General features: G+C 39.8%; 1 protein-coding gene across 2 annotated transcripts; it reads left to right on the forward strand.

Annotated features, from left to right (window-relative positions):
• Positions 1 to 2,756: 2,756 nt before the first annotated feature.
• LOC117333600 (protein spinster homolog 1-like) lies at positions 2,757 to 12,999 on the forward strand. Of its 2 annotated transcripts, XM_033892966.1 has the most exons (12): positions 2,757 to 3,197; positions 5,352 to 5,554; positions 5,819 to 5,970; positions 6,146 to 6,212; positions 6,427 to 6,560; positions 6,938 to 7,066; positions 7,618 to 7,813; positions 8,439 to 8,504; positions 9,604 to 9,702; positions 10,401 to 10,578; positions 11,882 to 11,905; positions 12,655 to 12,799. In XM_033892966.1, coding segments are annotated over exons 1-12 (1,422 nt in total). In that variant the 5' UTR covers positions 2,757 to 3,025; the 3' UTR covers positions 12,657 to 12,799. The 2 variants fall into 2 exon arrangements, with proteins under 2 accessions (XP_033748857.1, XP_033748856.1); XM_033892965.1 differs by lacking the exon at positions 11,882 to 11,905 and having other exon boundaries at positions 2,759 to 3,197; positions 12,655 to 12,999.
• The last annotated feature ends 412 nt before the right edge of the window (positions 13,000 to 13,411 follow it).

A 13,411-nucleotide genomic window follows, 5' to 3' on the forward strand; every position in this document is an offset into this window, starting at 1 on the left:
ACATCACACAACAGTGGGCTATTAACGTGTAGGGGATACAGGTGTTGACACCAGACATCACACAACAGTGGACTATTAACGTGTAGGGGATACAGGTGTTAACACCAGACATCACACAACAGTGGACTATTAACGTGTAGGGGGTACAGGTGTTAACACCAGACATCACACAACAGTGGACTATTAACGTGTAGGGGATACAGGTGTTAACACCAGACATCACACAACAGTGGACTATTAACGTGTAGGGGATACAGGTGTTAACACCAGACATCACACAACAGTGGACTATTAACGTGTAGGGGATACAGGTGTTAACACCAGACATCACACAACAGTGGGCTATTAACGTGTAGGGGATACAGGTGTTAACACCAGACATCACACAACAGTGGGCTATGAACGTCTAGGGGATACAGGTGTTAACACATGACATAAGACATCATTAGATTGTCGTTTTCCTGTATGAAGTTAAAACCTGAGAAAATACCCAGTAATAAAACCACAGAAATTAGTTACAAATATTTATGTTCATTTTAAATGTATTTGATGTAATATTTATGAATGATTATTTTAAAAGCAAATAAAAAATGGAAAGCGTTTTCTGGGTGATTTTGTTGTTTAAAAGAAGGGTGGATTTCGTCAGGAATTGTTGAAACACTGACTGTTTATTCTGTGTTTATTTCTTCTGATATTAGTGCTGCCAACTTCACTAGCCAAGAATAGTCAATATGATACTCTGTTTTGATACGATACACTCAACATGATTCTCTCTTTTAATAGGTACTCTCTTTTAAGATGATACTGTCTTTAAATAAGATACTCTCTTTTAACACAGTGCTCTCTTTCAAAATGATACATTCTTTCAATACAATACTCTCTCACAATACGATTCTCTCTCACAATACGATCTCTCTCTCTCTCTCTCTCTCTCTCTCTCTCTCTCTCTCACAATACTATACTCTCTCAATACGATACTCTCTCACAATACGACTCTGACTCTCTCACAATACGATCTCTCTCTCTCACACACACAATACGATCTCTCTCTCTCACAATACGATCTCTCTCTCTCTCTCTCTCTCTCTCTCTCTCTCTCTCTCTCACACACACACACACACACACAATACGATACTCTCTCAATACGACACTCGTTTAATAGGCACTCTCTCTCAAGACGAAGCTCTCTTTCAAGACGATGCTCTCTTTCAAGACAAAGCTCTCTTTCAAGACGATGCTCTCTTTCAATACGATACTTTCTCAATGCAATACTCTCAATACAGTTTTTTTGATACAATACTCTCTTCAAGTATGTACTCTCTCTCTTAATAAGATGCTCTCGTTCAATATGCTGTTTTCATTGGCAGGTTATATCCGTTTCAGGGCGTGGTTTCACATTGGATTGACGTTATTAGTAAGGTGAATGGCGTTGTAAGTACTTGTGAAGTTTTACTGAAGCGTATTTCGTTAAACATACGACCAATACACAGAGGAAATACCCTGAAGATGATTTTGCGAGAATGATTGAATTTCGTACAAACTGGGCCCTTTTTCTGGCAGACTTGCTTTTGTTTCATACAAGACTGATTATATCGAAGGGCTTTTCAGAATAGGCAACAGATGCCCTGAAAATATATTCAATTTCACCTATATAGATATGTTGACAATGTTTTGTTTCAAGGACACAACAGTCTCCTCAACATTAGCTATATGGTAAGCGTGATGTTTCAATTTCCCAATTGTCAATTTTCCATTTCTTGATAGTAACATCCGTGCTTCCTCTACCTAACAAATATCGAGTACTGACATAAACCTAACAACACACGGTATCGAGAGATGCAAACCGATAAAGATCTCAGAAAGTAATATGACTAATTTGGAAATAACCTATTTCCATGCGCGATATGAAGTCAGACGTTTTCGGTGCTCGTTGAAATGCCCATTTTGAGGATGTGACTTACCCCGAATTTTATAGAGCGCCTATTTACTTTTAATTCCCATTTAGTGATATCACGTAGAAGTTTTGAATGAGTGATATCACGTAGAAGTTTTGAATGAGTGATATCACTTATTCAGTAAGTGATATCACTCAGACATCAGTGTCGTGTTTCCCTGTATCACCAGAAACACACGTCAGCGTCATGTTTCGCTGTATCACCAGAAACACACGTCAGCGTCATGTTTCGCTGTATTTCTTGAAACTCACGAAAGTGTCGAATTCACTTTAGAAGATAAACGAAGTAAAAAGATGAGCCCCTTTGAGCGTGTTGTCGACTTGAAAATGGTAGAAGATTACATTTTATTACAAAAGCGACAAAGTATGTATACATTTGTACATGGACCCTGCGCTCTGGGAAAATACAGCATCGCAGAATTAGGAAAGTGTGTTTGTATAATACATACATTCCGAAGAGTGAAAAGATAAACACTCTCGCATTTTAATTATATCCATGTCCATATCTTATTTGATGATATATATATAAATTTCAGTCACCACTCATGAGCTCGTGACGGTCCGGGACCGGTCGGTGTATTAGAGACCCTCGGTACCCGTCGTCATATAGGCGATAAAGGATTATCAACTTGAATATAGATAGTACACATGGAAATCTTTTGTTTTTGTTGATGAATAACTATCATTTCTGAATTACGTATTCCACTGTTATTTTCATTTAAACAGGTTGACTTTTTAAAGTTGATACATGTACTAGTACAGACAGTCTATCGAATACACAGTTAACAAAGCTAACAATACTTCACCACCACATCGGGCCAACAACGTACGATAACAAAGTTCAGGCGGATGTAAATAACAAATGGCGAGTTCGACTCTCGTACCGGATGTAGAGTTTTTGACGATTTCGTAAGTTGTCCAATGTGTACATAACTACACATACGTTAATTCTCTGTAATATATACAGTACATGGAAGTAGAAAACTTCTCGTGATAAATGATGACGGCCATAACGTGACCATTGTTGTGTTTAGACAAGAAAACTAGATAACGCGTAGTTTCTGAGGAGCCATGCTGAAATCTGAGGATTTCTCCGACACAGCTCCCCTCCTCGGCGATGACGACGGGACAGTCAAGGAGGGGGCGGGGCAGAGGAGGATATCCCGGGGGACGTCCTACTTCATTGTAGGCGTCCTATTTGTAGTCAATCTCCTAAACTATATGGACCGCTATACACTGGCAGGTTAGTAACCGAGAACGACACTGTACTATAATTAGCCCGTTCGCACTCACATGTTCACACACATAGGCCGTACTATAAACGTTATATCATAGTTGAACTAAACTCACTATATAGAGCCTGATTGGATGTTTTAGGAAGCACAAGATTTATATTGTCGATCTCAGGTAAAAATGGTTTATGTTTTTTCCCATATACGGAATATTATTGGTTGGGATGAAATTTAGACTAGGCTTCTATTAAAAGGTGTTTTTACCCGATTTGATAAATGTTGAACAAGTCTTACATTTTGACCCTTCCAAAAAAATACATGTACCTAAACTGAATTTCTCGAAACTCCCATTTTGGCCCATTCAAACTAAATACATTTATTGAAAAATCCACCCAAATGAGACTCTATTATATAAGACTAGGATAGGGTGTAATACAGAATCGTGTCGTGAAAGGCAAAATAAATTTGTATCTCTCTTTGGACTCTTATTTGTCATCCCAATGTATCCCTCATATACCCAATAAAGACCCTTCCGTACATCGTAACGTGTGCCTGTGATTTTGACCTCTATTTGAGTGTTCGCCCCTGTGTGGAAGGCTGGTTCCCCTATTTTATGGCCTCTATTTGAGTGTTCGCCCCTGTGTGGAAGGCTGGTTCCCCCATTTTATGGCCTCTATTTGAGTGTTTGCCCCTGTGTGGAAGGCTGGTTCCCCCATTTTTGGCCTCTATTTGAGTGTTTGCCCCTGTGTGGAATGCTGATTCCCACTTTTGACCTCTATTTAGTGTTTGCCCCTGTGAGGAAGGCTGGATCCCCTCTTTTGGCCTCAATTTGAGTGTTCGCCCCTGTGAGGAAGGCTGTTTCCCACTTTTGGCCTCTATTGAGTGTTCGCCCCTGTGAGGAAGGCTGTTTCCCATTTTTGGCCTCTATTGAGTGTTCACCCATGTGAGAAAGGCTGTTTCCCCACTTTGGTTCCCCACTTTTGGACTCTATTTGAGTATTTGCCCCTATGAGGAAGACTGGTTCCCCTCTTTTGGCCTCTATTGAGTGTTTGCCCCTGTGAGGAAGGCTGTTTCCCATTTTTGGCCTCTATTGAGTGTTCGCCCATGTGAGAAAGGCTGGTTCCCCATTTTTGGCCTCTATCTGAGTATTTGCCCCTGTGAGGAAGGCTGTTTCCCATTTTTGGCCTCTATTTGATTGTTCGCCCGTGTGAGGAAGACTGGTTCCTCTCTTTTGGCCTCTATTTGAATGTTCGCCCCTGTGAGGAAGACTGTTTCCCATTTTTGGCCTCTATTTGAGTATTTGCCCCAGTGAGGAAGGCTGTTTTCCCATTTTTGGCCTCTATTTGATTGTTCGCCCGTGTGAGGAAGACTGGTTCCTCTCTTTTGGCCTCTATTTGAATGTTTGTCCCTGTGAGGAAGGCTGTTTCCCATTTTTGGCCTCTTTTGAGTGTTCGCCCCTGTGAGGAAGGTTGGTTCCCCACTTTGGTTCCCCACTTTTGGCCTCTATTTGAGTATTTGCCCCTGTGAATGAAGGCTGTTTCCCATTTTTGGCCTCTATTGAGTGTTCGCCCATGTGAGAAAGGCTGTTTCCCCATTTTTGGCCTCTATTGAGTGTTTGCCCCTGTGAGGAAGGCTGTTTCCCATTTTTGGCCTCTATTGAGTGTTCGCCCCTGTGAGGAAGGCTGTTTCCCATTTTTAGCCTCTATTGAGTGTTTGCCCCTATGAGGAAGGCTGTTTCCCATTTTTGGCCTCTATTGAGTGTTCGCCCCTGTGAGGAAGGCTGTTTCCCATTTTTAGCCTCTATTGAATGTTTGCCCCTGTGAGGAAGGCTTTCCCATTTTTGGCCTCTATTGAGTGTTTGCCCCTGTGAGGAAGGCTGTTTCCCATTTTTGGCCTCTATTGAGTGTTCGCCCCTGTGAGGAAGGCTGTTTCCCATTTTTAGCCTCTATTGAGTGTTCGCCCCTGTGATGAAGGCTGTTTCCCCTTTTTGGCCTCTATTTTATTGTTTGCCCCTTTGATGAATCCCCAATAACATATATACACCTGTTTCTGATAAAACCTGTATAATTATTTGTATACACAGCTAAATTCGTACCGAATTTTACAAACGATATATGTTGTCATCGTCCCCATACTGATCTAATTACGTATTCGTACCTGTTCAGGTGTTTTGGATCAGGTTCAAACTTACTACGGTCTGGACAACTCCCAGGATGGCTTGCTGCAGACTGTGTTTGTCCTTACCTATATGATCTGCTCTCCAGTCTTTGGTTACCTTGGCGATCGCTACTCCCGGAAGTACCTGATGGCGGGAGGCATTCTCTTTTGGTCTGGCATCACGCTGTCTGGCTCTTTCATCGACAAGCACGTGCGTTTCCTACGAATGATATTGTTAGCCTTTTTTTTTTTTACTAAGATCTATGAATAACAGAATTCACTATTTTACTTAAAGCGACTATCTGTAGACTTATAAACAGTGCGTTATGATATTAATGTAAAGAATACAAATGAGATCGATTGACTAAAATCGTTCGCTTCTGGTATTTTATTGTATTTTCCATTTCCATGATTTTGTTCACAATTCGTGGAACGTTTTCATAATAAAATTTATATTTCATAAAACTCTTTGTAGCATTTCTGGGTTTTCCTGATGATGCGCGCTCTAGTAGGTGTGGGGGAAGCAAGTTACATCACCGTGTCAACCACGATCATTGGTGACCTGTTCCACGACAGCATGCGCACGAAGATGCTCATTGTATTCAACGTGGCCGTTCCGTGTGGCAGGTAAATCGTAATTACCAAAAGTAACTACAAAGACAAAAGTCATAGAATGACAAAATCAGCCAAAAGCTTTAAAACACTCTGGCCAAAAAGTCTGATTTCTTATAACCACAGAGTCGGTATTATGAAATACGTTTAATGTACTGATTTTAAAATGTCGCGCCCTGTTTTATTTTAGTGGGCTTGGATACATTGTGGGATCTAACGTGGCTAGATTGTTTGGCGGCTGGCAGTGGGCTTTACGGGTAAGTCAACATTACATAATAATTATGATTAAAAGTTTGGTCAAAGGACAAAAAAATGACAAGCTTTCGACATCACAATCCGTTGCGATCTTGTCTGGTGCCCGGTGTGCCACTGATGGCCTGTCGTATTATCAATGCTTCACATTTGGGCCACGGCTCATTGTTGTCAGCAGTTTGATGATGATAATAAACCGTTTTAAACTTGACCTTACAGGTGACCCCAGGTTTTGGTGTGATCTGTGTCATACTCATACTGATCCTGCCGGAGCCAACTCGTGGTTCGGCGGACGGAGGGACAGATCTCAGCAACACCTCTTTCCTACGGGACCTCAAGGAACTTGTAACCAAGTAAGCAGCATTTTGTCTTAAGAAGTCTGTATTACTTCTCAAAATGTTGAAAAAGCTTGATCCTAGGTATGTTGTAGTTATAAACGTCCCCGATAACCATGTAACGAAACCTTGAGTTTCTCGAAATAACTCATATTCCCAGAATGTCTGTTAGCAACGAACGCATTATATCAATTTACCATCATAATTTCCCTGTGTTCCTACTAGGAATTGTGAAATGGGGCATCATTCTGTGCGCTGGTCATAGCGATATTTTCAGGGTGCCTTGCGCTTCAATCTCTCCCAGAGTGCATTGCGGTTCACTGAACAAAACCGCGATGTAAGAGCAATACAGATAAAACTTTGCGTGTATTACGTCATCAGTATGTGTGTTGCAGTAAGACGCTGGTATTGTCGTCGTTTGGGTTTACGTGCGTGGCTTTTGTGACCGGGACGTTGGCTTTGTGGTCCCCAATCTACGTCCTCGACTCCATAAAAATCCAGGGACAAGAGGCACAGCAGTCAAGGTACGGAACCAAAAGTAGTGGCGAAAAGATGGAGTTGACACCCTTTGATTACGTCACGGTTTCAGAATTAGTTGGACCATGTTGTAGACCACTAAATATAAACGTCAATTTGTCCACATCTGTCTGTGTCAGTTAGATTTGTTATGAGATGTTTATCCTAGTGGATCATACTTCCCAATGCAATTCTCAGCATTGAGAGCCTTCACTACCTGGGACATCTGTTGTGTTACTTAATTAACTATGTTTTAAGGATAAATTACATTAGGTAGGTAGGTACGAATGATTCATTTTAAGCAATCTCCAGTTACTGAAATTTACACTGAAGATTGCTACAATTTATGAAATGAACTAGAGTTGTGTATCCAACTTAATGATATGAATTGGAATATGAAATATAATCATTCTTTCATACACTCCTTGAGTCCTATAAAGAATGAGGTACGAGCTCCACTCAAACGTTTGTAACCTATGTATAGTTTTCCTTGTATTGTCGTGTATCTATTGACAATTAATGAGATAATTGAAATATATTGTTTACAATTATGTTGCAGTGTCAGCCTCATATTTGGTATACTGACGGTGGCGGCGGGCCTGACGGGTGTAGCTATCGGAGGGGAAACCTCCCGAAGGTTAAAGGACCGGTACCCCCGGGCCGACCCCGTCATTTGTGCGTGTGGAATGTTAGTCGGGGCACCATTTCTCTTCTTCGCCCTTTACGTGTCGCGGTATAACACAACTGTTGCGTGGGTAAACAAACACTTATTATCTTATTAGGATTTACCTGTATTTTCCTTGTACTTGCGCTGTTTACCCACTTCCTTTATAAGTGTTGGATTTAATATATATATATATAACTTCCGGCTATCATATTAATGAGGGTTATGTTTCTTTACCTTTAAACGTAGATAATTTTCTCAGTGGATGAAAACAGTAATGTTTAAATTCGAGACTCTTATTGATCAAGATCGAAAGATGATGGTTGTGTATCCTATCAGCACCCTGACTTCTCACTCTATGCTACAAAAGAGGCCGCCAGAGCTCAGTCAGTCGGAGTCCGGTCACGTGTCCTTAGGTGAAGATTCGAGGTGTGTTGTTGGACGCTCCGTATTCATGTCGTTTTTGGTTTCTCGGGAAGCTGAGAAGCAGACCGGTATGTGCTGTCGTGGTTGTATTCTTGGGCAAGACACTTAACCCTAATTGCTCTGAGTGGCATGCGACGGGCGTCCCCTATGTTGTTCAGTGAGGTAGTCACCAACTACTTCCATGAGACCCCGCCTCAAAATGACCCTGGCTGTTCAGGGAACAATAAACCCAGCTAACAAACAAACAATCAAACTACATGTATGCTATACGTATGTTTTATATTTCAAAGGTCCTTATCTTCTTCGGAGAGACGGCAGTGTGTATCAATTGGTCCATTGTTAATGACATATTACTGGTAAGTTATTACATCACACCTCAGTTTCTGTTGTATACTAGTGTCATGTCCAGTCCTGATCTCGGACTTTTTTGTTGTGTAAAGTCCTATAGTGATCTATATATTCCTGACTGTGTCACCCCTGTTAGTCAAGAACATTCCTGAGTCTGTCGGACTGGTTCAATATCAGTAGCACACGACCTGTTAGTCTTTATCCATGTTGTACAATCCTGCCGTATTCCATCAAAGTAATTCATCCTTCATTCATTCCTGTCTTTGTATCAGTACAGTATTCATACCAGACCACACTGTTTCATACCGTATTTTTAATTACTGGTGCCTTTGCTACATATCGTAAATAGTTCGTGACATTAAGTCAGCCATATTCCACTTCTTTGTTTCTAGTCCTATTCTGTATTTCAAGAATCTGTCGTGGTTGTTATCCAGAATACACACACGTATTTCATGTTCTATAAAACACACAGTACCCAAACATGTGAGATAGACTAAGTCATGGGTCAAACCCATCTTCCCTGTTCATATCCCACCTTCCCTGTTCATATTCCATCTTCCCTGTTCATATCCCACCTTCCCTGTCCAGATCCCACCTTCCCTGTTCATATCCCACCTTCCCTGTTCATATCCCACCTTCCATGTTCATATCCCACCTTCCATGTTCAGATCCAGGACTTCCGTTCTGGATTACCACACTTTTCTCTCCTAGATATAACAAAAGTCCCATTCAGTTCCTCTAAAGCCTCGATTATATCTCATGTTAGTTATTTCTTACTCGGATTTATTTCTGCTGTATATAGTCCTATTGAGATTTCCCCCGCATAAGAACATTCTAATGAGGATCGGGCAGAAGCGGCAACCTGTCCACTATAGGTTAATCTAGATAAATTCGTGAACAAATGAAGCAGCTTAAATTTGGTAATTTTAATGGGAATAACTTTAGTAATTGAAATTGAATTATTGAGCCTTTCGGTCTTTTGTGTAATGTAGGTGAAAAGTCCGTCCAATTGTCTATGAGAATTTCTAGTTACATTTTGTTCTCGTGTCCTCCATTCAAGTTTTTTTTATTATAACTTTTGAAGCTCACTTGTCCTTATCTCCCCAGTACGTTGTGATTCCCACGAGACGAGCGTTGGCCTCGGCCGGTCAGATCTTCCTGTGCCACGCCCTTGGGGATGCAGGGAGTCCCTACATCATCGGCCTGGTACGTATCATCAGTACTGTTTCGGAAGTCGAATACTTCTATCAGCAGCTTTATACCTGTACACAATGTACCATTCTTAATTAATCATGACGAAATGGGTTCCATTATACACATGCTGGATAGCGAAAACTGCATTATATAAGATATTTCAGTATGTAGAAGTGTCACGTGATTGTATTGTGCATACTGATTTGCCTGTATTTAGATATGTAGAAGTGTCACGTGATTGTATTATGCATAATGCTTTGTCTGTATTGAGGTAGGTATAGAAGTGTCACGTGATTGTATTAACATACTGATTTGCCTGTATTTAGATACACTGTATGTAGAAGTGTCACGTGATTGTATGGTGTATACTAATTTGCCTGTATTAGTTATGCAGAAGTGTCACGTGATTGTATGGTGTATACTAATTTGCCTGTATTTAGATATGTAGAAGTGTCACGTGATTGTATGGTGTATACTGATTTGCCTGTATTTAGGTATGTAGAAGTGTCACGTGATCATATGGTGTATACTGATTTGCCTGTATTTAGATATGTAGAAGTGTCACTTGATCGTATTTTGTATACTGATTTGCCTGTATTTAGGTATGTAGAAGTATCACGTGATCGTATTTTGTATACTGATTTGCCTGTATTTAGGTATGTAGAAGTGTCACGTGATCATATGGTGTATACTGATTTGCCTGTATTTAGGTATCCGATGCTCTAGCTAAAGGCTACAGTCTTCCCGCCACCTCGCCGTCTGTCCAGTTCGCTACTCTACAGATGGCGTTGTATGTTACGCCGTTCGTCAGTGTGTTGGGAGGGAGCTTTTTCCTGGCCGCCTCGCTGTTTGTTGTGGAGGATCGCGAGGCAGCGAAACGAATAACAGGTAGCAACTCGCATGTTCACTAAACGCACATATTAAAAGATGATATGTTTTTATAAAACTGGGACTTAGTAAAGTGTATCACTCTAAAACATTAACAGTATAAATGCAAGCTGCAAATGAATATCAAAATATACTAGAAAACAGCAAATGTTGGTAGTTAGGATGGTATCATTTAGGGTCAAATATCAATATACTAGAATACAGCAAATGTCGGTAATTACAGTAACAGCATTTAGTCTCAACATCAATATACATGTACTAGAATACAGCAAATCTTGGTAGTTACAATAACAGCATTTAGGGTCAAATATCAATATGCTATAATACACCAAATGTCGGTAGATAGGATGACATCATTTAGGATCAAACATCGATGATGTACAGTCACTTTGAAAATCATCTGGGCCACTTCCCCAGCTTATTTTAGCTTTATTTCCACGTAGCTGGAGCGGGGCCATATATGTTCATCAATCACAGCTCTAGTTAAGTTTCTATATCGGCATCCAATTAAGTATGTCCCCACACAAGTGTGGACATATTGTTTTTGCTTGGCTTCTTTTTACATCCTCCAATGAGGTTTCCGACATGTTTCTCGAAAACCATACGGCGGAATTAAACGAAACTTTACATGAGTGTCCTTTATAACCGGCAGTGCCCACAAGTATTTTCCTATTTCGAAATTTATATATTGTCAGATATTTAGTTGATAGGTATATTATGACATAATAAACACCGTTATGATATCAAATTGTTTTATTTACAACTGCGGGGGTTGTTTGGCGGACATATGTAGCGATGGCGTTACAATTAGTACTGGTTTAAACAGCTTTTGATTTGTAATCATACATGATTATATAGAGGATATCTAACAGTGTCTTCAGCAATACCAAATATATTTCACGAGTGGGGCTAATATTTTGATATTTTTCACGAGTGCGCAGCACGAGTGAAAAATATCAAAATATTAGCCGCACGAGTGAAATATATTTGGTTTTACTGAAGACACTGTTAGATATTCTGTTTATTACATTTTTTATCAACTAAAACCTGCTAACTAGGACTACAGCGATAATTTGTAAACAAAAAAAGTAGTTTCCCCTGTCCAGGTGCTGACATATATGTCGGGCTTTCTGATTGGTCAATTATTTTGGTATTTTCTAATCATTAATTTGATTGGTCAAATCAGCAAAAGTGATATTTATATGATATTCTTCACTAGTGAAAAATATCACTTTTATAGAATGAAGAAATTTTGATATTTCACTGGTAAAAATGTAATAAATACGTTTATATCTGTTGGAAGGGATTGGAGTACAATCAACAAGCTGTAAGCATGTATTTATTGTTTCGTCTCCGTTTGTTTAGAACAATGATTTGCTTGTTACCTAAATATAGCATGTTATTTCTCCAGTGGTTCTTACCTTGTTACCTAAATATAGCATGCTATTTCTCCAGTGGTTCTTACCTTGTTACCTATATATAGCATGCTATTTCTCCAGTGGTTCACATCTTGTAATCTATAATAGCATGCTGTTTCTCCAGTGGTTCTTACATTGTTACCTAAATATAGCATGCTGTTTCTCCATTGGGTCATATCTTGTTGAGAGAATGGAATCTTTTGTGTGTAACTCTCCGTTTGGAATGCTGTGTTTGTCTGAGGAAAAGGTCTCTTCTTGTAAAGCAATGTTTTGTCCCTAATACCTTCCCTTTTTCGCAGCTTCATGTACTCGCTCTTCGCTTCTGTTTGCCTGGGTAGTCGGAACGTTGACATCATTTTACGCCCATTGATACTTTACACGATTACCATTGTTCTGGTTGCATGTCTTTATAATTAGCTATACGTTGTTTTTATTCTCTGGTTCTGTGTCTGCCTCAACATCTTGCAATATAGCATAATGTTACATCGGTTTATAATACATAGACACGAATTTACATGATTTTCAATCTGACAGAAGATTTCTTTGCCACGGAATAAAATTTAGAAATATTCGGATAATAGTTCAAAGTTGTAGTCGTTTGAGATTTCAATCAATGTACGTTTATATGATAACCGGATGTTATAAATTTATTCATCAGAACATGCGAATGCGCCACCGGAAGAAGAGGATGAGCGAGTAGAATCACCGGACAGCGACTTCCTGACGGCAGATTTATCTTATTCTGTTAACTGACATGACGTCATCAGGATATTTCAATAGGCACAGCCGTTCCTGGACGAGGAATGTGTGTTAGCAAGGATAAACCGGATATCTCGATAGACCGGTTCCTACATTGCTACCATTCCTTTGAAAGTCAGAGAAATGCACATCGCGCCAATTTCTTCGACAGGGATTTGAGAATTAGTTACAGTCTACATGTATTTGGACCTCCCCTATTGTGTATAACACATTTTTATACGGTTTTTTTTTTTTTTTGGGGGGGGGGGGGGGGGGGCTAGATTAAAATTCGGTAAGAATGACTCCTCCGGTTTCCATTTTGTACCGAATTTTAATCTAACCCAACAAAATGTCTGAAAATGTGCTATACACACTGGAGGAGGTCCAAATAAATGAAGACTGTAACTAATTCTCAAATCCCTGTGATTGCTTCAACCCATCGCACTTTTCAATACCATCCTAAACAGGACTTGTACTGATGTGATAACATAAAATTATGGGTATGATGAATGTATTGATACGGGTATGTTGATTCCTTTGTAATTCACAAATTGTTCCTCAAATATTTATTTTGGTATGAAGTTTTATATTTATAAGGTGTACAGAAGTTTGTGTCTCTTTTAATTTGACTTATAACAAATCAGTAAAATCATTAAATCAAAACTGAGTTGGACCTT

Source organism: Pecten maximus, chromosome 8 (assembly GCF_902652985.1).
Source record: "Pecten maximus chromosome 8, xPecMax1.1, whole genome shotgun sequence".
Taxonomy (NCBI): Eukaryota; Metazoa; Mollusca; class Bivalvia; order Pectinida; family Pectinidae; genus Pecten; species Pecten maximus.

Excerpts from the sequence above, each read along its gene's own strand:
- LOC117333600 (XM_033892965.1), top strand. The coding sequence starts at position 3,026 with ATGCTGAAATCTGAGGATTTCTCCGACACAGCTCCCCTCCTCGGCGAT. Across the intron at positions 6,213-6,426 it reads GCTGGCAGTGGGCTTTACGG|GTGACCCCAGGTTTTGGTGT; the intron begins GTAAGTCAACAT and ends TTGACCTTACAG. Across the intron at positions 6,561-6,937 it reads CTCAAGGAACTTGTAACCAA|TAAGACGCTGGTATTGTCGT; the intron begins GTAAGCAGCATT and ends TGTGTGTTGCAG.